Below are 27499 nucleotides of genomic sequence, written 5' to 3'. Positions count from 1 at the left end.
GTTATTTCACGTACTTGGAGAACATCGAGAGAGACGTGATACTCAGAGACTTTGGCGTCAAGCTGAAGAAGTTTATCGCATGCGACAGCAGTGCAAGCACAAAAATGCTACTATGTTATTTTAAAGTTATATCACTTTGTCCCCCTCACTATTCTTATTATCGTCAGCACCAAAAAATGACAACTCCGCTGTCACGGGAAGTGACATTGTGAAATAAAAAACAGACTTATCTATGACATAAAAAAATGAATTCCAATAAAACTATGAAAATAAGAATGATAACATTTGATAATACTGAGTTGAGCTTTGTTAATGTGTTACATTATTTCACTATGTATTGGTTCCCTTTAACATATTTTATTTATTTTAATGTATTTACTATTGAACGCTTTGTGTCTCCATAGAAAGACAGCAGGTCAACGTTCTTTAAAATGTAAATACTGGATACTAAATTGATGTGTTTTTGGTCCTTTGACCTTTACTTGTGTAAGGTAGTAAATATCATCAGGAGTTAATATCCAACGCCTGTAACTGGGTTGCATCATCTCAGTTCGTGTTCGGAAACTCCTTTGTGACATTTAACTACCTACATCCCTCCGTTAGATCAGAAAAAAAAAAAAATTCAGGCCTCCTAGATGAGACCAAACTGAGCTCCTGAGGTTGAGAGTCCCCCTGCAGAACAGGAGACAATAAAGTAGAACCGAGCTGACAGGAAATCCATACTCTGCAGCAGCAGGTCTGTTCTGTGCAGGCGGGAGGGCGGCTGATTTCACCTCGGTCACAGTCTGACATTTACACTTGCATGTATGACTCAGCGGAGGAGGATTGTTAAAGAGCACTGGACGGTCGGCATGGACCTCGTTTATCAATCCACGAGTGGCTCAACATAAAATGTTAAAGTCGCAATACCTTATACATATTGTTTCATAATATTCTTATGGAGTCTCGTTCGATGTCCTGTATGTCCAGCTGAAACATGATATCATTGCTGGCCTTGATGCCCTTCTGGACCCACAGGCTATAGAAATATTCTTCTGTTCTTTAAAATAAAAAAGCTGCAAGGACACAACTGTAAAAACTGGATTTTAGGGGTGAACTCGCAGAGATGCACTGCTGTACCACGTTGCCAGATCAGCTACTTACTACTTTATGGCATTCTTTGATAGCTAGAACAGATTAGTTAAAACTTGAAAAAGTACACACAGACGGAGCACAAGCGTTTGAACTCGTTTTTTTTTTTTTTTTTATCCAGTCTATATCCTTATCCACCCGAACATTTATGTACAGTCAATTTTTTTTAAAATCACATGTACAACTGTTTTTAACAGTAGCTAAAATAAACAAATACAATTCTTAAGTTTCCTTTTTTAGCACAAAATGAAAATCCTTCAGCTTAACTGACTAACAGAGCCAGAGGAATATGATGGTACAAAGGCACCCAACTTGGGCTGCAGCTAATTTCAAGGAATCGGTTGATTTTTACAATTAATTGACCCATCTATCAGTGTAAAAATACAACAAACAAGTGACGTCTTCCAAAACCCACAGATATTCAATTAGCAATGATATAAACTAAGAAAAGTAGCAAATCTGAACATTTTTAGAGGTAGGATATATTTTACATTTTTGCTTGATAAATAACCTAAACGATCAATCCATTATCAAAACAAAGATGACTAGAGCATGCTTTAAACTGCACAGAGAGCAGACAAACAAACGGCATGTGCCGCAGAGCAGAGCAGACAGAGACCCCTCCTCACGCTCTATTCATTCGCTGCCATGTAGGGCTGCACCATAGGAGGAAAATGTCTTATTGCCATTATTTTGACTGATATTGCAATTGCAAAATGATTCACAATATTGGAGGGAATGATCATTATTCTCATTTTCATTGAAAAGTATTAAAATGAAAAAGATTATAGTGTGAGTTTTGTTTTTTGTACCAAATAAAAAAAAAAATCTTTTTAGTCTGTACGATAGGACTGTAAGCTGGGACGTCTCTGCAGCTCCACAATATTTAATTCAGAATGGTTTGAAAACATATTTTGCCTTTAACAAATATTGCGCCCCCCCCCCTGTGATTTCGATAACATTGCAATTAACTGTGCAGCCCTACTTCCATTCACTCTCACATAAACACAGAGCAGTTGGGTAACATGACCACGGATGGCAGTGTGGTGAGCTAGGAGGGGATCATGGGTAAAATGAGGTATGGGGCCCAGATGCCATGCAGCGGCGAGCCCATTCAGGGCCACGGTTACCACGATTACCACAGTCATCACCATCACATTAGCACAGTGCCGAGATTATAGAAACATGCACCACCTTTTTAGGCTTCACTCCTCGCTGCGTGGTCGAAGGAAAGAAGGGAAGGAAGTGAGGAAGGAAGGGAGGAGGTAAGGGTGGAGGTTAAAGGTCAAGAGTTTGCCAGAGGCATGCTGGAGGTGACAGGGCTGCAGTGAGTCAGTGCTCTTTGTTGGTGGATCAAAGACTTCAATCAACTGTACACATATTGTCACATCTTCATTTTATCACTTTCCCCACACGTTTCTTCATTCAGTTCATTTCCACACAAACTGCACAAAGAAATCTTATTAAAAATGTGTCATACACGACTGATGCGTTATTAAAATAGTGTCTCACCTATGCCTTCATTGCTTATTTTTTTCCTCCTTTACAATTGGTTGTTTTACACAGTGACTACTTTTGTGTTGTTTCACATGTTAAACTAATAAAAATGTGAACCACAAGCTCCTATAAAACATCTCTGCACAATAACATATTTAGGGCAGAAGAGGGGATAATGAAGGTGTTTACTGTTGTAATAAAGTATTTATTATTTTACATATGCAACTACCCAGGTCAAATGTATCCCTTGTGAATACAGACTGATTTGAAGAATAAAAATAATTGTAATTATAATAATAAACTGAGAGTTGAGTCAGGAGAGCACTTAGGTTAGACTGGCTATCATCAGACCAAGTTCAATGTTTTAAGATTGAACATGAAGTAATAAAAAAGCTATATATAGTATGTCGAAAAAAGCCATAGTATAGTACATCTAAAGAAAGTGATAAAAAAGCCATAGTATGTTGTAAAAAGTGATAAAAAAAAGCCAGTGTAGTAATTTATGTTGAAATGTTGAAAAAAAGCCATAGTATAGTATGTCGAAAAAGGTGAAATAAAGCCACAGTATGTCAAAAAAGCCATAGTATAATTCAAACCAGGATGTTTCTGGTCTCAGAAGAAGAGATATTATATTTACTGAGAAAAATCATGGCTGCTGTGACTCAGCATAAAGTCTCTAATAGCGACATCATTCTTAAAACCAATTACCAAAGGGGGACATAATGTAATTTATTTCCCAGACATTATGGCGGTGATTACATGTGATGCTGTTAATCTCATAGAATAATACAATTTATAGAGTAATAGAAGTATAATATAACATTTCACTGCTGAATATAGTGCAAAACCGATACGGAAAGTGGAATCATCTGAATGTCTGAAATATAAAATCAAAAATGAGTGAAAACATTTAAAATGTAAATTTGATTTTTAAAACTGTTGAGAAAGGTTGTAGAGAACATGATGAGTCATGTTTATCCTGAGCTTTGACTGCACACTGCACTACCTGTGAGCATAAGATCAAAACTGCAGCAAGACTAATTCTTCGGAATTATGGAATGGAATTTTTGTCCAAATTCTTGACCTAGAGCCACAGAGCAATAATAGAGAAATAATATAATAGAGCAATAATAAATGCTTCTCTGCAACTCATCTATTTGTTTGCTTTAATAAATAATTTGTGGAAGCATCGAAGTGTATAAATAGGTAAACATCGCCCTCTGCTGGTCAGATATCAAAATACAACCTTCATATTTGGATTTAAGAAGATCTGACTCGGTTTAGTTTGTCTAATTCGGTAAACTCACAATTTCAGGGATTATATAAGATTATTAAAAATATATATTTTTTAAATTTTGAACATTTTCAAAAGGTTTTCATCGTTTAAAATCTGTATTTCAATTAGATAAAGATTTTTCCTGATTCTTCTCCATCCTTTTATAGACATCTCTAAAAGAAGAGTTATTAATTTATAATCATTTATCATTTATGTTTTTATATTTAAGTATATTACTCCTTTAAATCACTACTCCTAAATTGCAGATTGTGAACTGGTCCCTACATCAATGTCATTTAATGCACCTTTCAGTAACTCTCTTTTAGACAGAAATATAACAGGATATTGAGCAAATGAAATGCACTTGATCATAAAATTGCTAAAACATAAATGTCAATATACTAGTTTAAGAGCTACCGAGCATCTTCCCACACCGTCACAACAAACACAACCTGTGAAAATGTGTTTGATAATGGCATTATTTCCTCCAACAGTCAACAGCAACACACAGGGTATTCCTTTAGAGAACACAGAGTGTCTGTGTGCAGGTGTGCAGGTATGTGTGTTTGTATGCACCCATGTGTGAGTCTGTCATTGTGATTGTGTAAAAGTCCAGGTGTGTGCTGCCATATCTGCTCCTGATTTCCTGCAGGGGGACTGTTAGTGTCACAGTGCAGCGGTATGTGACTCACCAGTTTAGTGGACTTGGGCGTCTCCAGGATCTCTGAGGAGATGAAGAAAAAAAGAGAAAGTGAGAGACGTACTTTCATATTATCATCAGTGTTTATCTTTTACAAGGTAGAAAGTCCAACAAAGAACCTAGCGCAAACAGATTAAGGTCAACATGATTCTTTGTCTTTTTCCAGACAGTCAACAACGATACAGTTAGTCAGCTGTGGATAAGATGCATGAGCAGGAAGTGGTATGTAAAATGCTACAACAAATACTAGGGTACAAAGGTCTCTAAGAGTTGTTTGGTACTTTATCTCTGCAGTTAGTAGCAAGTTAAAAAGCCATTAGGAGGAACTGGGGCAGGTAGGGCCACCGACAAAGGTCCAATGACTTAACGATCGATGAAGAGATCTTCTTGATGGAAAAACGGACACATATCTTGATACTATAAGGATGAAGTATGACTGACGGAAAATCAAAGTGAAAAAAAGTCACGTCAAAAATCTTCTAAGGTCGGAACTCGTAAGAGTTCTGTATCACTTTCAGCACGGCGCATGTCTGAACGTGGATTAACGTAAAGACTGCAGCAACACAAGTGTCTTGATTTTCTTAATTTTTGCACAAGGAAAACCAAATCTGTTTCATAAACTAGGAAACCCAATAAGGGAGACAATGATTCTGAGGAGGAGATTCTTCTCAGATCAGACTATAAAAACTATATTACTCCAGCAGAAAAACTACAGTAACAAACAGACCAGCACTGCCTCTCTTTATTATAAATTTTTATATTTATGCCAACTACAGATAAATACACAAATATCCAGCAAAACATTTTACAGATCTAAGTAAATCAAATATTAGCCTATATTTGTATTTCTATTGGCTAAAAGAACTCAAATAAGAGTTGCAATATAACGTCTTATCATTTAATGTTTGTGTAGTTTGGACTCTCCAATAACGTAAATGATGAAATCGATGTAAGAATGTATTAGTGGATAAGAGTGAGAAGCTGTGGAGAGCGTCACTCATGCTCATGATTGCCATTAATTAAGACTTCAACAAGCTAAATTAGAAAACCCATCAGTGATGCAGCCTGTGAGCAATCAGAAAACAGTCTTTGTCCTTGCTATTACAATACTTGCTCTATCTGCTCCCTCTCGCGCATAATGGTCCAACTGAATAGATAGAAAGCTAGATAGATGGACTTTACTATAAATGACTGTTACAGCAGCAAGGTACAAGGACACACACTCACACACACACACACACACACACACACACACACACACACACACACACACACACACACACACACACACACACACACACACACACACACACACACACACACACACACACACACACACGAAATATACTAGATAATAATAACTAAGAAAAAGAGATAAAAAAAATAAAAATAAGATAAAAGATCAAAATACCAGAACATCTACTGGAAAAAAAAATATATACTTAGAGGAATGAAAAGAATGAACATATGGAACATTAATGAAAGAAAAAAAAAAAAACGCTACAACTTAAACTGAGAGATGAAGCCAGCAATGCTACATGCTCCATGTCTGCAAAGGGCTTAGGCGTATGCTGCTATCCTATGTTGCTCTGGAGAAGAGCATCAACTACAGCAGCCAATGCGTCTCATTTCCAGGTAACGACATCTGAATCAACTACCGAGTCTCGTTTGGCCGGTTCCTGAAACAGTCCTTTACTACCTTAACTCCCACGCACCAGGAAGTGGACATTACTATACTGAATACAATGCCCCAACCACCACCCCTCATTTGATGCTGCAGCAGTGAGGCGTAACCATGGAAACAGAGTGTGGCTCCATCCTAGAGGATAAAAAGCATATTGGTGACCAGATGTGGAAAGCATTGCAAGTTCTTGTCTCGCGTTTTAAGCAGAGAGGGTGCAAAATTTACTTTTTTCCCCCCCAACGGCCAAATGGGTAGTAAAGTTCTAATTTTAACGGCAGCCATTTAATAGATAACCATTGGGTTTTTCTTCTGGTGAGTGAAGCCACTTGCATATTTTACCAGGATTTGGCTGGTGGACGGTCCTCATTTTGTACCCAGGCAGAGAGAGGACAATCATTCAGTCTTACTCTCTTTAAACTGACCAGGTAGACAACAGGAGATTTGATATACAGTTATTAAAGTTATTACGTTTTTAAAACAAACAAAAACAGTTTGTTACAGACTTTTTAATGCAGACAGATCGGTCTTTGAGATTGAAAGTTTATTTTTGAACTTGGAAACAGACAAACTTACTTTTATCTTATGGCTTGTTCTTTATCTTGTTTTAATTGTTGTAATATTTTATTCATTTGTATTATTTGTTTCTACTGGAATACACTTTCTAACTTTGTTTTGAAAGTTGATATATAAAGAAAGTTGTTATCATCATCATCATCACACAATATTACTCAGCGGATGATGACGATACGATCAAAAGCTCCAGAACAGCTATTAATGGCCCTTGATGGGAAATTATGAACTGGTATTAAATTAATTTCTCATGATAACTGTGACTTTAATTTTGTCCTGCCGCGGTTGTTGATTAGTTGGCAATTATACCCAAAATAGCTTAAATACATTGCCTGATTTCCACAATCATTTTGTCTCTCTTCTTCTTCCAAATGTGTCAACACCAAACAAATCCTGTTTCCTCTGACGTTGGTAAAAAGAGGATGTTTGCTGTCAGCAGGTAGCTGTTCAACCTGCAGTTTAGACTGACATTTCCATCAGAACATCAGCTGGTAGTCACTTTAGCCCCAAGAGCTGTACTGCACCAGGAGTGCACACAGAGGGATTCAAACCCTCAACCTTGTGCAGTGTTAGCGGCGCACTCAACTTAAAATGAAACCAGAGCCTGTAATGAGATATTAACTGAAGCACATTTATATTTTAGGCCTTTAGCAGAAACTCTAAACCACCATGAGCTCCATGGGAGCAGGTGGGCTCACACTGCACGTACAGTATACACAGGGCCGTGGGTACATATTATCTTTGAAATACACCTCTATTTTGAAGTTCTCCCTATATATATTATTATTTTTATTGAAAAGAATAGTTTGGGGCGCCCCGGTAGTTCACCTGGTTGAGCGTGCGCCCCACGTACAAAGGCTCAGTCCTTACTGCAGCGGCCGCAGGTTAGATTCCGATCACTGGCCCTTTGCTGCATGTCATTCCCCCTCTCTCTCCCCTATCCTGTCTTCAGCTGTCCTGTCAATTAAAAGGCCTAAAATGGCCAAAAATTGTTTGTTTTTTATTTAAATGGGTAGAAGAGCTTAGTAATAAAATTGCCAAACCATATTTTATTTGCTTTTCGTGAGTTGATATAAATGGAACCAATTGTGTCAAAATGGGCATATATCGTCTCATATCAATATCGAATCAAATTCGTACCGTGGCAGACTTTGTGATATCAGCAAATATCGTATTGTTGTCCAAAGAATCAATATAACATTGTATCGTGTAAAAAGAAAGGGGATTTCTAGAATTGAAAAGGATTTATACCCCTAGTGTTTTGCCTCACCAGGTACCAGATGGGGTCTATTATTTTAAAAGGCTGGATTCAAGAGCTCAAACAGTACAATGAGGGGAGAGAACCTGTGGCTTGTCCTTCACAAAAAGGTGTCAGCTGGACCAGAGTGCCCTGACTGCCCTCCATTAGCTGATACTGTTTTTTATTAATGCTTGTTTACCTGTGCGCTCTCACATTGCAGAACTTCCTTGCTTTCAAATACCACTGCATGTTTAATGTTCTGAGCATGCATGTCCCCTAGACAACTTCCCTTTCAGAAAGGTCAGGGTTGACCATTATTACAATTTGTTTGAGCAGATCTTTTATTTTTTTAATAAACACATCCAAAACACAGAGAATACTGAAAACAAATGTGAATGATGACCAAGGACAAAACTGTAATCGTCTGAATGTGTGTGTCCTAACCTCGTTTGGGAACCTTGCCTGTGCCAGGCTCAGGCGTCTCTGGAGACGTGTCGGCCCCATCATCAACAAGCTGGATCTGAGACAGACAGAAAGCAAGACAGCAATAAGACAGTCAGCCATGTCTTCCAATGATTTTTACTGCCAACTGGCAAGAGAGGGAGCGGCACAGGTTAAATGGGAGCCGCAAAAACAAAATTGGCTTGTTTATTGATGTTCATTTAAATATAGCACTCCCTCAAGTGAGTCGTAATTTTTTCCATCACCATAGCAACCTTTACAACTGCAGTGCAAAGACAGTCTTTTAAGCCAAGCGGGAGACATAATGAAGAGGATAGTAAAACAACACCTAATCCATACTGAAGCTGACCGCCATGTGTGTTTGAACCTGTACAGCTGGGTCACAGGTAACATTTAAAAAAAAACTCATACTCATTAACGCATGCAAAAACCACTCAAGCAAATAGATTCATTCTTAAAAGGTCCTATGACATGCTGCTTTTTGGATGTTTTTATATAGGACTTAGTGGTCCCCTAATACTGTATCTGAAGTCTCTTTTATATAGGCCTTCGTGGTCCCCTAATACTGTATCTGAAGTCTCTTTCCCAAAATTCAGCCTTGGTGCAGAATTACAGCCACTAGAACCAGTCCCACAATGAGCTTTCCTTAGTATGTGCCATTTCTGTGTCTGTAGCTTAAAATGCTAACCAGCTTGTGGCCATGGTTGTAGCTTTATTTCCTCATGGGCGGGCCAAATTCTCGCCGGCGGGCAAAGCAGAGAAAGGGGAAGTAACCTTTCCCCTTATGACCTCATAAGGAGAAGATTCCAGATTGGCCCATCTGCGCTTTCATTTTCTCAAAGGCAGAGCAGGATGCAAAATTACGAATACCACTATGGCCACGCCAAGACCCGCCCTACGAAGCAGCTCGATTGGTTGGGCATTTCAACTCGAGTGGTTAAGGTTAGGGTTAGGGGATTGGTCAGGGGATAGGACCTGTACATGTAAGCATGGACGCCTGGCCAATAGTAGTGTGTGAACGCTATTGAAGAGCGGGTCTTGGCGTGGCCATAGTGGGATTCGTAATATCACGAGCAGGATACCCAGGGCTCGGTTTACACCTATTGCCATTTCTAGCCACTGGGGGACCATAGGCAGGCTGGGGGAACTCATATTAATGTTAAAAAACCTCAAAGTGAAATTTCCATGCCATTAAGTGTCAAGTGCAATTCATTTAACACAAACTGTCGCTTTTCTCGCATTAAGAGTTTTCTCTTTGGTGCGAACGGAATTCAAGAGTGGTCTAGGCCTGTATCAGCCTGTCTTTCTTCACAGTGGAAAAATCAATTAAGAATTATGCATTCTGTTCTAATATATTCCCTTGCCAATTTACTGAAAGGTTTGACAAGGTTTTTTTTAGCATTTGGCACAAGAACGTCTATAATTTATTAGTTGCTGGGAATATTCTCACGCTCCAACAGCTGCCTCAGGGTACATATGCAGGTCGCTGCCCATGTAAACATCCTCTGTTTCACTCAACGATGTACCATCACCTGTAATAAAATATTTTAAATCATATTTTCTTCTGCGGGAATGTCGCATTTCCTTGACTGCCTCTTATTTTAGTCTGCTTTGCTTTGGCAAGATGTATTTTGTATTTAACTTGATGTCAGATCATTCCTACTTTATTTTTTGGGTTGAAACTTGCCTACAAATGGTGCGAAGCAGGTAGTCTTATATAAAGCGATTTGGTCGCTTTATGCTGGTGGTCAAATCTTACAAACACACACCTACTCATCTACAATGGCATTCATCAAGCTAAAACGAGCAGAACACTTGTACAAGTGAAAAACCTCACAGAAAAAAAGTAAAAGAGGTTTAGGATTAGAGTATGAAACCTTCTTGCATGAGGCCCTGTGGGGATTTTGACCTCTTTTCCCCCCCCATGTTGTTTGTCTCGTGCATGCACACGGGTGACGTGATATGCATTACTGCCAATGGTTTCACATTATCCCACTGATTGACAGGTGGCGGTAATGCTGCATTGTACCAGCAAAGACAGGGAAGAAGAAGACTGCTGGATGTAAACAATGCAGGATTTAAAAGTACCGGTACTTAAGAAATCAGCTTTGCAAATGTTTTATGAGGAAGGAAAACCGTTCTACGCGTTTGCTAGACCTCAAGCATACAGACAATGCATTTTGGTGCTGTATGTAAACAAACATTTTCTATGTTGTGAAGAGCTTTACACCAAAATGAGATATCTGCTATTTCACACAAGTAACACCTTTCACTATGAAAAAGTTATAAGAGTTGATTATATGCCCATGAAACAACTCCTACACCTATTTCCCCCCTTAGGGATGTATTTGATTGTCCCCTCCAGGCCACCATACATAATATGTGATTACTGTATTTGGCAGGGGCACTTTTCAGCATTTTTCTGGGAGAATAAAACAGTTTTTCATGAGAAAACAACAAAGCCCACAGCCTGGAGCAATAGAAAAGTGCTGGCACCATTCAGACAACAGAAAAAAATATCAACCCCCACACAAACCCACTGCGTCAAATAAAAACACAATCTCAAACATCTCACAAAGTAAGGAACTTAACAATTGATAGATGGAAGATGTACTGGTAGGGTAGGGTGGAGACAATAGCATCATCCTCTACTTTAGGTTTCTAGCAATCAACATTAATCATTTAGGAAAGTAAATCTTAAATCTACTAAATAGTTCTGTCGTTACCTGCGATTGTCTCACAAATATCCCACGATTCTCCTCGCAGGTGAAGTAGCGTTTGCCCTGCACGGTGCCGTCGTTCTTGCCCTTGGCCTCGTCCAGGATGACGCCCACCCATTTTCCGGAGGCAAACAGAGTGTTGCCGATGTAGGCCACAGTGCCGTGCTGCCCCTTCCCAATCACCTCCACCAGGGAGCCCACTTTGACGGGACGCCCGCCCCCGTCCGAGCTCATCCTGCTGCTGCCGCTGCTGGTGGTCTGGGTGAGAAAAGAAAACACACACAGAAATTTATGTTCACACTAATACTAAAAAAAATGGAGGCAATTCATTTGTACATTTAAATGGACATTCCACTTAATATACTTTACATATCAGTGTAAGTTCACTACTCATATGGACTTTCTTTTTCTTCTCAGTCTGTAAAAACAGTTGTATAATGTCTTCTGGCTCTGGAGGAAAGTCTGACAAAATAACCCTGTGGCGAGAAGTGGAGTTTGGTATTTACCAGGCAGGGAACTAAAGACACTATCAAGTTGCATTGTGGGTAACGTAGGATCTAGTGGTTTTAAAGCTTGACGAATACTTGGGATTAAAAGTGCGGACATCCAGCGACACTAAATTTTATCACAAAACTTACCGGAAGTCCAATACGTCTCTTTGACCCTTAACATTATAAATTGATTTAAGGTCCTCAAAAGAATGCTTGAAAGCACTTAATCAGAAGTCACTTTGGATAAAAGCATCAGCTAAATGACATGTAATGTAATGTACTATACAAGAAAACGTTTTTTAGTACTGTTAACCAACCCTTTAAAGTGGCATACTTGAATTCTGTATACTGTATATTCTGTTTTTTAACAACTTAAAACATTTTTGTTCAATTTCTCTTAAAGCACAATCTAATTCCAACCTGATCACCCAAGACCTGCAAGAATTAATTGAGTCATTGTCACCCTCATGTTGTGATTATCACAACCACCTTCTGACGTGATAAATGGAAATTAAATGAGCCTGGAGCAAAAGGAAAAGCTTTCATGAACTGGCAACAGGTTCAATCACTGCTTTATTAGATACAGTACATCCTTGCCCAAAACGCATACATTTCTTCAGAAGCATCACAAACTGTTGGTGCACATCGGCATTAAACGTACAATATGTAACTTTCTGCCGCTAGGGGTCTCTCAACCAAAACAATGGACGGTAAAACTGGATTTTTGAGGACGTTGGGAAGTTGCGTGGAATTATGGGAGTTTTTAGTGTTAAACACCTTCGCTGCCGGTTAGAATGCATCAGTTCACGGACGAGTTTACCCATTCAAGTGTATTCACGTTACGTTTATTCATGTTATTGTAATAAAATAGCTGCAGTTTCCCCAACATAATTAAGTTTTTCTTGATTAGATTTTTATTTGTAGCTGACCAGTTAGCTAGTGAGCCAGCAAGCTAACAGTAGCCAGCAGCTAAAGCACAAAATATTTCACATATCAATGTCTCCTTTTGGATGGTTTCAACACCGGGGCGGACGGGGTTTGTTGTGACGCTAGCTAGCTATTAAACGAGGCTGAGAGACGGGTGTGGGTGGGGATTGTCGGGGAAATGAAAGTAGCTGGCTGATAGTTGACTGGGGGCTAACGGTAACTAGCTAGCTGTCCCGGGGCTGTTGTCAGCTGTCATCCCGACTGAGTCTCTCTGCGTCGGGGGATTGAGGCAGACAGACCAGGGTGTGCTACTTTGGCTAAATTAGCATTAGATTAATCGTCTATCTATACAGCTAACGTTAACGTTACTAGTGAAGTTATTCGTGGGTTAGCTCAGTCCTGTTAGCTGTGGTCGAAACAGTCATACTAAAAATAACTTCATTAGCGTGTTGAACGATGTTGTAACCTCATAATGTTACCCACAAAGCTTTAGCATCAACGTTAGCACATTGTAGTAACGTCAAGCTGGTATCGATATTGAACTTTCAAAATAGATAAGGTCTCTGTTGTATTACTGTGATAAAAAGTCGGATGTAATTAATCACAAAATGAGGCTGTATGGCAAAAAAAAGCAGTATTACGGTTACAAGTATTTTTTTTTCTGTGAAATTGTATGATTTACAATTACTCCTGAACGTATCATCTTGGTGCCAGTGTTCTGACGGAAGTTAGAGTAACTGGAGGGTGAAAGGTTATAGGACGCCACTGACGGGCAACTAAAGGAAACGTGCCGTGTCTGAAAATAAAATAACAGATTTCTCTGGGTTTGACATTTGGTAGAAACATTTGGGATAGTGTAAGAACACAACTCATAAAAATATATAACATAGGTATGGTCATTTTTAGGCATTTTAAAGCAGAAATGTTACATATTGTACCTTTAAAGCAACACCAAAGCACTTTTCCTCTTCGGTCCCCCTACAGGTTGGAAGCAGAATTGTCCATTACCGTTCTCATTCGAACTACAGCTCCGTTACCCAATCTGGCAAACTTGCATAGTGTGGTTTTAGCCGATAGTGTCGCAAAGTGAATGCAGAAGTGCTGTTCACCCTGTAACAAGTTGATGAACCACTGAAACAATTTTGGAAACATTATTTTAAAGTACAAAAGAATCTTTGGTGTTGCTTTAAGTGGGTCTTCTACAGGACCACGTCAGCACACAGGGGTGAGCTGCCGTGAGAAAGAATTAAGAGTCTACTAAAATGTAGTTTTAGCGTCATTCTGACCCACTGAGCTGTGCAGGCCTCGTCCTGCACTCTCTAAATGTCAATGCATGCTTAAAACAGCACTGCTCTTGTTTAATAGCTTTTGAGATATTTCCATGGCAACCATCACCTGAGATTTTAGAAAGCAGTGAAGGTCTGACTTTTGGATAACAAATTGCACAGTAAAACGTTTCAATGCGGGCTGCAGTATTTGGTAATCAAATAATCCTGTATAACCCAATTTACAGTGTGATGTCCTAGAAGTGATGGTGACTCAGCAGAACAGAGAGGAGCAGATATTATCATTCTGGGAGAGAACATGCTCTCCTTGAGCTTACTGTAAACATACACTGTGCTGCCATTTAACTTAGAAGTTAAACAAACCGCAGCACAGTGAACCAAAACACACAGACGGCAACAAACATTTTACATTTGATATGCTAATCTGTCTCATCAAATGCAAGTTTCTGTGGCCATGTTAGATAGATCTTGTAGGATGCAAGCAGTTGTATTTCTGGCTCTGCTTTTATCAAGTCTCCATTGCTCAATTTGCTGACAACTTACAAATGTAGCTTTGATCAACTTGGACAAAACAGTCAACAAATATATAAAAAAAAATAACTTATTTTGTTCGTATGAATAACATTTGAGGCTGATACCGATATTGAGTTTTAAAAATCGCATAACACTGGCCAATATTGGTCAATGTCAATACAATACACTGTCAAATTCAGCGAATATCTCCTCACAGTCACCTAGCTCTTTATTGTCGGTGTGCGCTGAAAAAAAATCTGGTGTTCCAACAGAGCCCTGGCTGTGTAAATGCTAAACAAACCGAAAGAAATGCACGAGCCAAACACTAATGCAGCCAATCAGCAACAGGCGGTGCCAGTTGCTCGTGCAAGTGAGTGATTGGAGTTATCAAAAGATCAGGCATGAAAATTGGTCAGGGGTGAAAAAGGTGAGTCTAGGCATGGTCCGGGGGCATGCTCCTCCAGAAGAAAATTTGAAATATTCCATATTTTAAAGCATCAATCTGATGCATTTTGAGATGTATTTTTTGCCAACCAACAGTGTAATATTTCAATATGCGCTCATTAAAGTTAATTTGACTGGCAAAACAGTTAAAGTCCTTCTGACATTACACAATAATAAGTCATAATTTTTAAAAACTAAAAAGTTTTGGATCCATTTTTACTTCTTCCAACCATATGTTAAAGGGGTGATAGAATGATTATATAGGGTGTTTTACACTGTTCCTTAAGGTCTCCTAATGGGGTATGTAACATTGGTTGGGCTGAAAATTGCCCAAAATGCTATTTTATTAGGCCCTTAACTACCCTGTGAATATGGCTCTATTTGGAACAAGAGCTTTTCTTCCAAATATGGTATGCTCATGAATATTCAGAATGAGCTACGCGCTGATTGGTTTGAGCAAACTACATAGAAACACATGGGAGACTCGACAGCAGGTCTCATTGCAAAGTTATACATTGTTTGTCGGGCTATTAAGTTATTAAATTCACTTCTGAGACTTTTTTAAGCGAGAAATCAACTATATAAAGCTCAAATATGGGACGTTTTACAAAAATTGATGGCTTATTGCAAATTTGGTAAGACTGTGTGTCGGAGTTCAGCTGCTGGTGCTGCCTGTGTTGCTGCCTCGCTGCACGGCCTGCCTTCCTCTACACACGCCGGCCTGCTCTGAGCTTGATTGAGCTCCGTTACGGCTTGCAATAGGTCACAGTAGATTAAATGGTACACTTTTTATATTAGGGAAACATCCGACTGGCCTGTGCAATGTATGTGGGTAAGTGTATATGAGGTAATGGAGACAGTGGAGCATGTATTGATGTCATGCAGGAAATGTCTGAGAAAGAGGGGTTATGTTTGCTGGACTACGGAAATTAGGTTTAGGTGAACTCAAGATTACAGATGTCCTTGAAAGTGGTGTTATTATGAATGTAAGGAAATATCTATTTGCGTTTTTGAAAGGTACTGGTGTTTTTAGGAAATTGTAGTGTATTTGTCTGAATAAATAGATATTAAGAAATTGTCAATAGGAGGCAGTAATGCAACGACTTGGATGCCAACTGCCGTTAAACTCTAAAGAAGAAGAAGAAGAAGTGATAGCGCGGTCAGCGAGCTTGTTACACCAGCAATCTCTTACAACAGTTCCAGTTAATCTTGGCTGGCTGTCAGCATAACTAGCTATATTTACAGTTTGAATTTTGTCACGCCACTTATACAACATATCTCAAAAGGTCTTATAAAGCTAACAACGGTGTCCGATTTCAAGTTAATGATTTTTTGTGAACAGTGGGGGTTTCGTTTAGCCTGACGTGGTCATACTCAGATTCTAGTCAGAACTTCCCGACCTCGAATTTTGTGGGCGGGGCTAAGTTCGGCTGGCATCCAGGCTAGGTTTCGTTAGCTACGACTGTCCCTTCAATCCTAGCTATGTGTAGCTAGCTACAAATTACAGATAGTTAGCTTCATTTTTGGCGTAATTTCTGTATATTTACGGTTTGAATTTCATCACGCCACTTATACAACATCTCCCTAAAGGTCTTATAAAGCTAACAAGGGTGTCCGATTTCAAGTTAATGAATTTTTGTGAACAGTGGGGGTTTCGTTAGCTATGACTGTCCCTTCAATCCTAGCTATGTGTAGCTAGCTACAAATCAGGGATAGTTAGCTTCATTTACCGCATAATGTGTGTATATTTACAGTTTGAATTTTGTCACGCCACTTATACAACATTTCCCTAAATGTCTTATAACGCTAACAACGGTGTCCGATTTCAAGTTAATGAATATTTGTGAATTTCAGAGGAATTCTAGGAGGAGCTAGCTCTCATTGATAGAGCTACATCCAGCCGCAGGAAGAGGGGAGCTGCAGCCCCTGGAGCTCTGTCAGAGCACCAGCGTGTAGTAGTCCATTTGCCGGTGACTCTGCGCAGGTATGGAGTGCTGCAAGCCGTAACGGAGCTCAATCGAGCTCAGTGCAGGCCGGGGTGTGTAAAGGAAGGCAGGCTGGGCAGCGAGGCAACAACACAGGCAGCACCGGCGCTAAATTCCGACACACAGTCGGACAAAATTGGCAATTAGCCATCCATTTTTGTAAAACAGCCCATATTTGAGCTTTACATAGTTGATTTCTCGCATAAAAAAAGTTTCAGAAGTGAATTTTGTAATAGCAGAGATCTGCGTGACCTAGCTAGATTCAGAAGACTACCTGATCTCAGGTCAGTTGTGTAGCCTATGTAAATGTTGGGGCGTGACTGTTCTCTTACTGTACGTACACACCGCCGCCGACTTGAGCTGCAAAGAAGCTCTGGCCGCCCTGTCAAGGACGCTTGTCAAAAAGTACGGGGAAGCTGTTTGACGCTTTGGCCGCTCTGACGTGGCAGCGTTCATCATGTTCAACACACAATTGAAGACAAAGCGCAAGCAGCCACTGCACGGCAAATACACTGACACTAGAAACCTTTTATAAATTACATATATAAGGACAGAATTTGTATCGTTTGTTGGTCGCAGCGATGTCTGTTAGCAGTTAGCTCGCTCGTTAGCCGCTGAACCGCAGCAGAATGCAGGCAGAGCGAGCAGCCGCCAGCTGTTGACCCGTGCAGGACTTCACCGTGAGCGGACTGTTTAGGGACCATGTGACGGCACGCGGTTAACTGGTCCTTATACGCAAACAACGTCATATCATAGGGGAATCATCATATATCATGATAGGGGAACCCAGCAATGGCGATTATGAGCTTTTCCTCCATTTTCTCTGAACTAATGTCTTGGTAGGAACAAAAGTTTACATGTTTCTCCAGAATCAGCCAGCGAGAAGGACGTCTATATTCCGATTGGTCGCTGCCGTTTGCCGCTGCTTGCCGCTGAACCGCGTCTTAGCTCATTACCATAAAGTTGACCAAAGTTCAACTTTCTGATTGACGCTCAAAAACGCCCAAAACGCGACGCCAACAGATTTGACGCTCCTTGCAGCTGAGAGAAGCCAGCTTCCATTGCAAATGAATGACTTCCGGTATCTTTAGAAGCTCAAGTCGGCGGCGTTGTGTAGTACAGTTAAGGTTCCGGATTTTGAGATGCTTGCGTTAGCAACTAGCTTTGTTGGGATTCGCCCGTTTTCAGCGGCAGTTTCAAAATATGAGATTTTCATAGTAAAGGGGTGTCAGTGGGACTTTGAGCTTCTATGTATGTCCCATTTACCCACCGAACTGTCGTTATTCAACTATGACAGGGTAAAATTGGTTTTGCATTCTATCACCCCTTTAAATAAAGAGTCAATGTGGATTTACATATTTCAATAATATCATAATCCTACAATGGATCATTGTGAAAACTAAACTTTGGCCAGGTCATCATCACAAAAGCGAATTAGTACATTCAAGATTTTGTCCATGTTGATATTAGCTGCTTTATTTACATTTATTAAAAACGTTGCATTGTTTATCTTTTCATATAGCTAGACGTCTAGACTCTGGGACAAGGCCGTTATGTTTATATAACTGCCATGCTGATTCCAAACAGACAGCTTTCTCAAGGCAGTTTGGGCTTCAGATAGCTTTTACAAATCATGTTCAGCTATGAACGTGCACATACATATTGTTTGTATCACGGTCGGTCAGTGAAGGCGCAGTCTTAACGGTAGCGGTCGTTGCCGGTAACGTACTCGTATGACAGAGTGCACGGACCGAAGCTTTGTGACTAGCATCTAATGACTAACAAGCTCTTTCTTACCGCTGCTGCCGTACGGTATCTTCCTTCAACATGCGCTGCAGAAGCACCCGGCTCCCTCAGTTTGAGGCACCAAGTGCTAAACGGCTTCCCGTCTCCACCCTTTTCCTCTATTCATGCCCAGCGACATTTGTTTTAACTACGTTCTCAACTAAAGTTGCCTGTATCTAGGTATCTACATGCTCCAAGTTTGATAAACTTTGCCTCCATTTTTTTTTAGCCGCGTTACCATGGAGACCACACCGGCACCGCACTGACATTTCAACAAAGACCCGCCCTACTTTGCCTCCGATTGGCTAGAACTCGTTTCATTGGTAGGGTGGAAGTTTGATGATTGGTTAAATCCAAAAAGTATGGTTAAATCCAGCGCATCAAAACAAATCCCATGTGGACTTTTTAATGTATTTATTTTTCTAAAATACTCATAGGCCAGAAATCCGAGTACTTAAACCTTTTTTTCTCTCTAATGCACAACCTATAGCGAACATCAATTCTGCCATATTTTGTTTAGTCAGCAGAGACACAGCAGAAGTGGTTGATATAGCAATGAATGTCACATGCACATCCATGAATCTGGGGGGTGGAGCTTCTGAAGGGGGGCGTGGGTTGTATTTGTTTGGCAGTTGAGTTACAATATCAACAATCTTTGCGCAGCATCACGTATGTTTGCACCTTTAAGTAAAAGATCTGAGTACTTATTCCACCACTGACTACCTCAAACATATCTTATACTGTATCTGTGCTGCAATTTCTTGTTACTTATTGGCTGCAATCAGGGTGCAAAATTAACTTTTTCGTCCACCAGCCAAATGGCTAGTGGATGTTAAAATTTTACCAGCCAATCAATAGTACCATTACTTTTATGGCTGGAGAGTTAAGGAAATCTACCAGCCATTTGCCTGGTGGCTGGTGCTAATTTTAAACCCTAGCCGCAATATACACTAATATCTATTCTATTAAGCTAATATCGATCAGTTTATCAGCACAATAAACAATAATACTTAAAAGAGGGCAGCGGTACTTCCTGCTTGGTCATGTGTTGGTCAATGAACACAACTGGCACTGTTCACACCTGTTGGGAAGCCAGTGAGGGATCATATCTTTGTAGGGCAACGGAGACAGCAGTGACATGGGAAGCAGTACGACGGGTTTGGCCATTCCAGATCAGAAAGGAGAAGAGGTAAAAAACATGAAGACGTAGTTAAACCACATATCTACAGGCCTTAACGGTCAGGCATCCATATTGCACAAGATGAGGGCATTCAATTTAAGCTAAGTATAGGTTGGAATGTGGTCATATAAAGAGTGTGTTCAGTGCTCTTTAAAACATAAAGATGGTGTCTCAACCATAACTGCTGAACAATGGATTTCCTGATCATAATACCGACTTTATATAAAGAAAAATATATAATTTTGTTGGCAACAGCATGAAACATCAAGAAGAGAAGAAATGATCAGCTCTTCTTCTGGTAGCTGGAAGTTTCTTACCGCTTACATATAAAACCAGACATCACTCAACAGATGCAGATGATGTTCTTTTACCAACATCACCGTTAAAATATTCAACAACAGTTACACAAATCCTGAATTCCCATGATTGCTTAAAGTATAATTAACATAGCTTATAATTCATGACCAAAATGGAGAGGCATTTTAACCGGTAATGTGCAGTAAATGTGCCCTTGATTCTATGTGTAGCATTTTACTACTTCAAATCAAGACTCTCAGATCTTTTATTCAAGCTGTAACATCTATTCCAATCCATCAAATCACTTCAGATTCATAACCGAGGCAGGAATCTTTGGTTTACAGTGCTTCAGGGAGACTACACATACACCTGTCAACAATCTGTAATACAACATTCACTGAGAATTATAAATCAGGCTCTCTTTAAAGTCAACAAATGGGCAGCTTTGCTCCGGCTATCGGTCTGTAACAAAGCCTTCGGTGTTGTTCAGTCATTGCTCCGACCTGTTTGCCATGTGCTGGAGGCAGAGACGACCCAAGGAGGGCATGCTAAATTATTTACTGCCATTCTACTCTTAAAACATGCAAGCTCACACCGACTGTAATGCTGAAGGAAGATGAAAACAGCAATACCGCCTCATTTGCTGCACTGTTACACTGGGTATTGGTATTGGACAGTTATTGTTTTGTTTTTGTAAAAAAAGCAAGCTACCAAAAATGCACTCCCATGCACAATATTTTAATAGATCGTCACCTTGTTATCCAGGCTGAATTAGAAAGTAATAAGTAAAGGTTTTTTCTGTGATCTGAAGGAAAGAAAAGAGCAGCAGAAAGGTGCTGTATGAGCACTGATGTCATCCCTCCTGGTGACAGGAAAGCTGCCTGACTCAGAGACGGATGACAAACAGGAAGTCCACCGGGGCTCATGGGTTGTGTCAAGTGTCTAATGATAACAAAAAGCCTTTATGGACCCATTACCTGCCTGTCATACAGCGTCTCCTACTTTATAGAGTCGAGTCATCCCAGAGGTCTGAACCTCAACATCCCAGCAGCAATGTTGAAACCGGGGTGGGGGGGCATCTGAGCCCAAACAAAGAGGCAACAATTTAGACAGAGGAATGCAGCGCTGAATTGGATTAGAAACCCCTTCTATTCAAAATAGAAACCGACACAGAGCTGATGACAGAGTGAAACTAATGGAAAAGACGTAACAGAAACAATGGCGCAGCGATCAGGACCAACTTAAACACAGCTTGGCCCATTCATTCCCCTTACTGGGATGGATAAACACCTTGTACACACTCACCCGGGTGTAGGTGCTCCTCCTAGTCTGGGACATGTTTCCTGGTCGCCACAAAACCGCCTGTCTCGACCGAAGGCGTGTTAATAGGGAGAGTGTCAGCCAGACAGAAAGGGGTCTACAGGAGAAGGGTGGGGAGGGGGGTTCGGTGATGCTGCTGGAGCGTCTCGCTTTCTCTCTCTCTGTCTCTCTACAGAATCACACCACTTTACCGATCAGCCTGAGCTCTCCAAACTCCCCGTCCCTCCTCTCTGCCGCTGCCAGAGGAAAGCCGGCGGGAGATGTTTGGCTCCGTCATAAAGTTTCTGAGGGGCAGACGGTGGACGACCTGCCCCTCCGATGAATGAACCGGAGGATAACAGCAGAGCAAAGAAAAAAACCGGCTAGGCTTGGTCTGATGTGAGTGCATCAGCTGAGCGGCAGCACTGCGCTGCGCTAGTGTCTGCGCCGGCTTCTGCAGGAGGGAGGGTTTAGGCCCAGACTGAGGTGCAGGGTCCTAAAGCCTGCAAATACACCAGTTAGAAGCTTCTCAAAATAAACCTGACAGTCATTATTCCCATGCACATCCTCCTCGTTTGGCATGATGCACAGGTTTGCAGTTGTTTTGGACTTCTTCGAGAAAGATCTGGCTAATCAAAAAGAGTCCTGATAAGACAAATCATTCAAGTACAAAATGCAATAATAATCACTAGAGTTATGAATGATCAATCCGTCAACAAAAACAACTCCTTTAAGACCATCACTGCAGCAAAAGAAATATTTTTACAGAGCCCAGATGTATCTTTGTTACTGCAAAACAAAAACACAGGCAGTAAGCATTTTCCAACTGGGGAGGGTGGGGGGGAGTTAACCAGTTCCACCCAATCTGATTCTGTTTCATTGTGGTTGAACACAAAGGCCCAGGTGATACTCTGTAATGCAGCACACTGTAAGCAAAAACCAGCAGATTGCATTAGGGCCCCGCCTGATGCTGTGGCCCGTCACACAGCGAGGATTAGTTCTCCTTTTCAGCTCTTATCAGCTAACTGCATGGCTGGGCCTTTTTTTTTTTTTTTTTTAAACTCTCAGTCCTCTCTATTTCTGTGTTGTCATCTTTTTTGCAATGGATGCAAACGCTGCAGGGTATCTGTGTAAAAGCTTTCAGCTTAGGGGTGGATGAGAGATGTTGTAAGAGTATGCTTTTCAGCATCAGAACAAAAAGAGACCCAGCCTTCAGGAGGGGGCAGATATTTCTCCTATACCCGAATAACGCTCATAGAGCTTCAGCAACCAAACACGGACAACAAAATACTACAACTGAAAGTACAGCCCTTAGTCTCAGTAAAATCCCTACACGTACAGCAGGGATGTACTGATTGAGGGAGTCTATACATTTGAGTTTTCAGAGCCTATATAAATTTCTAAAATTGCATATTAAGTCTGGAAAACATCTTAAATACACAAAATTCAGCCTCTTCCAAGATTTCAGAGGAGGAAGAGTTATTCAGTTGACAATGCTTAGGGACAAAAAATAAGCCTCTGCAGTCTCTTTGCACCCTTTTATGCAAATGATGAAAGCAGGACCAAAAGAAGGGGCGTTGGGGATATGTGGAAGGTAGAGGGGAGAGGGGGAGCCCTTATCTCTTACCGAAGAAATAATAAGGAGATAAGCAGCATACAGCCAAAAATCAAAGAACCCCCCCTTCTTACAGAAAGTCCTTACAGAAGGACAATAGCAGAGAAAGAGGCGTCCCCAGCTCAGCCAGACGCTGTCTGCTGCTGCGAGCCTTTTCAGAGAGCGGGGCACAGGAAGGTTGCAGGAACACAGGGGACACTCGGCGATTTTAGCAGGAGCCGCGTTACGACCATGCTGCACCCCCGCCGGGCTGCAGGTCCAGGACGGACAAATCAACGCCACTAACCAAGGTAAAGACGAGCATGTCTACGCCCTACCAGCTGCCATTGATTAAGACCATTTAGGGGAAATATGATTGACGTTTGGCCTGTCACATAGTGACATAGACATAGACATAGAGCAATCGTGGGCTGAAATGCAAACTGCTCTGTCAGCTATCAAGTTATCATTATAATGTCATCAAGGTAAAGAATTCTTAACAGAGTTTAATTTGGGGCTAAAAAAATAATTCATTTTGATTAAATTAATCCATTTTTGTTTTCTTTTCTAGATTATATATTTAATGTTTGCTTTCAGATCTCAAAGTGATGTCTTTAGATTTGTTACTTACTATGACTTACAGCCAGAAAACCAAATCATTTTGTGTATGAAGATATGAAACCGATCAATTTAATTTTAGTACTCGGCAAATACTTGGTCTTTGACATGATAAAAGGTTTTAACTATTGATTCAACCAATGCCTTTCTAGTAGCCTGACTCCAAACTAGTTTGATTTATTATGAGGATACTATAGTTACTGAATGCCACTGAAGGTCATTTAATCCATTAAACAGCAGACGTGCACGTCTAAGCCGTTTTTAAATCAGTCCCACTTTGTGCTGCCTCATGATTGTAATGTTGCGACTGATTTTTTTTCTCTAAATTACATCATGTACTGTATGTGTAATTTTTGTCCTAAAATACCATACAGTATACAGTAGGGCTGCAACTAATGATTGTTAACATTATTTTCCTGATTAATTGTTCAGTGTATAAAATGCCAGGAAATTGTGAAAAATGTCCATTCCTGTTTATTTATTTATTTTAAATCAAGTTGATGTCTTTAAATGTCTTGTTTTGTCAGTCCAAAACCCAAAGATATTCAGTTTCATTTGATATAAAACAGAGAAAAGCAGGAAATCCATATATTTAAAAAGGCCAAAAACATTTTTCTGCCATTTTTGCATGAAAAACAATGATTAAATCGATTATTATCAAAATAGTTGGCAATTATTTTTCTGTCTAGTCGACTATCGTTTCATCTCTGGATCATTACACTACAAACCTAGCAAATATTGTCATATGAGGAGCTGAAACCAGAGGTTTTTGGGCATTTCTGCTAAAATAAAAGACTAACTGTTACCCACCAAATATCTAAACTGATGCTGTAATATTTTCTGTTAATCAACAATCGATTTATTAAGGTTTCAGCTCTAATATACAGTACAGGTCAAAAGTTTGGGGTCACTTAGAAATTTCCATTCCACTCCATTCCATACAGAATACCAGCTGAGATTAGTTGCATTGTTTTTTTTAACCAGGGCAGCAGTTTTCAGATTACATTGTGTTTACATTATTGCAAAGGGTTCTCCAATGTTTTCTCAGTTAGCCTTTTAAAATGATATCAGATTAGTAAACAGAATGTGCCTTTGGAACATTGGATGAATGGTTGCTGATAATGGGCAATGTAGATATTGCATTAAAGATCAGCCACTTCTTTCTACAACAGTAGAGAACCCTTTTGCAATTATGTAAGCACATAATGTAATCTGAAAACTGCTGCCCTGATTAAAAAAAACAAAAAAACAATGCAACTGATCTCAGCTGGTATTCTGTCTGGAATGGAGTGTAATGGAAATTTCTAAGTGACCCCAAACTTTTGACCGGTAGTGTACACTATAGTATAACAGGTAACCCACATAAATCTGATATTTGCAACACTTACATAGTAATGTATCAATAAATTGGTTAGTCAATCAACAGATACATTATTCTGAAACTATTTTAAAAGTCAAGAAATTTACTTTCAGTGACTAAACATTCACTCAAACGTGAGGGTTTGCTGCTTTTCATGGTTTTCTATTATTGTAAATGAAATACATTTGGGTATTGAATAGCTGTCAGACAAACAAGCAAGGACAGGCAGGACATTTGTTTTGGTCAAAGATTTATTAGTTGAAATCATAATCAGTAGATGCAATGATAATTAGGGCTGTGCTCGATTGAAGAAATTCTTACTCGACTAACAAACACTGATTCAATTGTATCGACTAATCATCAGATTAGTTGATTTAATCGACAGATCTGTAAATCTGAGTTTCTCCGCTAAGAGTCAGGCTAAAGCACCACTTTGATTCTTGTGTTTACCAGAGATGTGCTCCTACGTTTTTTGGAAATAAGTCATTCAGCATGAGAAAAAGCATTAAACATGACTAATCGACTAAAGAAATCTAAGTTGACTAAGACCAAAACGACCAATTAGTCGACTAATCGACTAAGAGGGAACAGCCCTATTGATAATGAAAATAGTAATAATAATATACTAATATACTAATAATTTTACTGTACGTTGGATTTAATTCTCAACCACATGCATGCTAATGATATTCAGCCTGGTCTCAACACTCTAACATGCAGACAGGGAAACGAATAGGTCATCCATAGAAAACAAGGGCAGAGCCTGTTCATTCCTGTACTTTACCTCAATGCAGGCGTAGATTTTGGTGGGGGGGACAAACCCCCCGTTTGTCCCCCTCGCAAAAAAAATTGAAAAAATAACAGTTCAGGGGGCTCAAAACATACGGAACACCCACACAGGTGATTTCAGTTATTCTGGCTGATTAGACCGCTTTATTAGTATACACATCTTTTCTACCAATGACAACGATAAAGGTGTCATTTGTCCCGCCCTAACAGGTGCTAAAAAAAACTAACAAGAGACTCGGGAAGATGTCAATCAGTCAGTCTAACCACGCCCACACAGTCCAATCAGCCACATTAATTGAAAACACATGCGTGGGTGTTCAGGGCCATTACAGGAGGGAGAAAAATAAACATGTGATTTATGTACGTTTAACCTTTGGAGGTCTCATTCTCCAACAGATTTGCTGTTGAGATGTACATAATTCCTAAAAATAAAATAAAAATTCCCGAAACATGTGATGTTTTGACTATGAAGAAGGTTTTTAAAAATGCACGAGAATCATAATTTCCTTTACATAAATTAAGACCTTTGCACTATACATTGTTGCAGAAAAAAAGCACAATTACCACAACAACTGTTGCATACAAATTCACCAGAATGCAGGAAATTAAGTGTTTGGCCATTAATATTTTATGGGGGAGGAGCCCCAGACCCCCGGTTACAGTGCCACCCCCCAATGTTGAAACAAAACCTAAGCCCTTGCTTCAATGTGTATCTAATTAGCATGAAAGTGCTACATTTTAACAGCATGGTCAACAACAAAAATCCTAACAAAATATAATTGAAATCATCAATGGTTAATATTAGGAGCTAAACATGTAATTTGGTGCCATCTAGTGAGTTCAACGACGAGAAACCACTGCTGCACAGATATATCCCACACTGAGCAAATTAATGTTATGTCATTTATTTTACATAATGAGCAACTATTAATCCCAAAACATCAAAATAATACTAATATTTTTCCTGTTATGTCTGCTGGGGATTATAATAAATCACAGCATGGGTGTGGCTGCAGCCTGACATGACATTTTCTCCCGACAGATTAACCACACTGAAATGAGAAATTAGGAAGAAAAGAAAAAAAATCTGGATTTGAGATTTTTTAATTCACACGAGAAAAAAAAAAGCCTTGGGGCTGGATATCCTGACCCACACTGCCTCAATAAACACCAGCCAAAGCTCATTATACATTTAAAATCATCTCGACTCCATTATTAGCTAGCTAGTCGTTTAAATGTGCAGATGTCGTATTTTAACGGCTGTGTATGGTGTTAAAATGGTATGGTATGGTGTCGCTTTTATGGCTGATATCTGGTGCGGTCAGCTGTCAGTGGGACACTCCCTGACCATTTGCTAGCAGGAGTAGCTGTTAGCTTCGGGTGGCTTTCTCAAACAAAAAAACCTCTTATCGAGTTAAATTGAGCAAGACACACACGTGTATATTTTACAAATAGGCGTGTACATATGCTTTCAATTAATCTCTCATTGACCAGATGACATGTGAGTGCTAAATCGTACCTGTTTGTGTCCTCGAATCCGGCTAACCGCTCAGCCTCGCCCCTGACGAGGCTACATCCATCCATGGAGATGTGAAGGCACACATCGGTCCTGAGGTGTCCGAGCTGCTGCCTGACCCGGCCCGCTTCACAC

At 40.0% G+C, this 27499-nt stretch overlaps 1 protein-coding gene across 5 annotated transcripts in view; it reads right to left on the bottom strand.

Moving 5' to 3' along the window:
* Positions 1-27480, bottom strand: part of dctn1b (dynactin 1b) — a 55503-nt gene extending 28023 nt beyond the window's left edge. For 3 of the 5 annotated variants that reach the window (XM_028565030.1, XM_028565031.1, XM_028565033.1), the window contains exons 1-5: positions 27368-27480; positions 11287-11538; positions 8543-8618; positions 4597-4628; positions 2326-2346 (exon numbers count right to left, since the gene is read on the bottom strand). In XM_028565030.1, coding sequence (XP_028420831.1) covers positions 2326-2346; positions 4597-4628; positions 8543-8618; positions 11287-11514 — 357 coding nt within the window. In that variant the 5' untranslated portion in view covers positions 11515-11538; positions 27368-27480. The remainder of the gene's footprint in view (positions 1-2325; positions 2347-4596; positions 4629-8542; positions 8619-11286; positions 11539-27367) is intronic. The other 2 variants (XM_028565032.1, XM_028565034.1) reach the window with 1 other exon arrangement.
* Positions 27481-27499: the final 19 nt, after the last annotated feature.

Source organism: Perca flavescens, chromosome 20, assembly GCF_004354835.1.
Source record: "Perca flavescens isolate YP-PL-M2 chromosome 20, PFLA_1.0, whole genome shotgun sequence".
Taxonomy (NCBI): Eukaryota; Metazoa; Chordata; class Actinopteri; order Perciformes; family Percidae; genus Perca; species Perca flavescens.
This window is presented reverse-complemented; position numbering and strand designations above follow the sequence as displayed.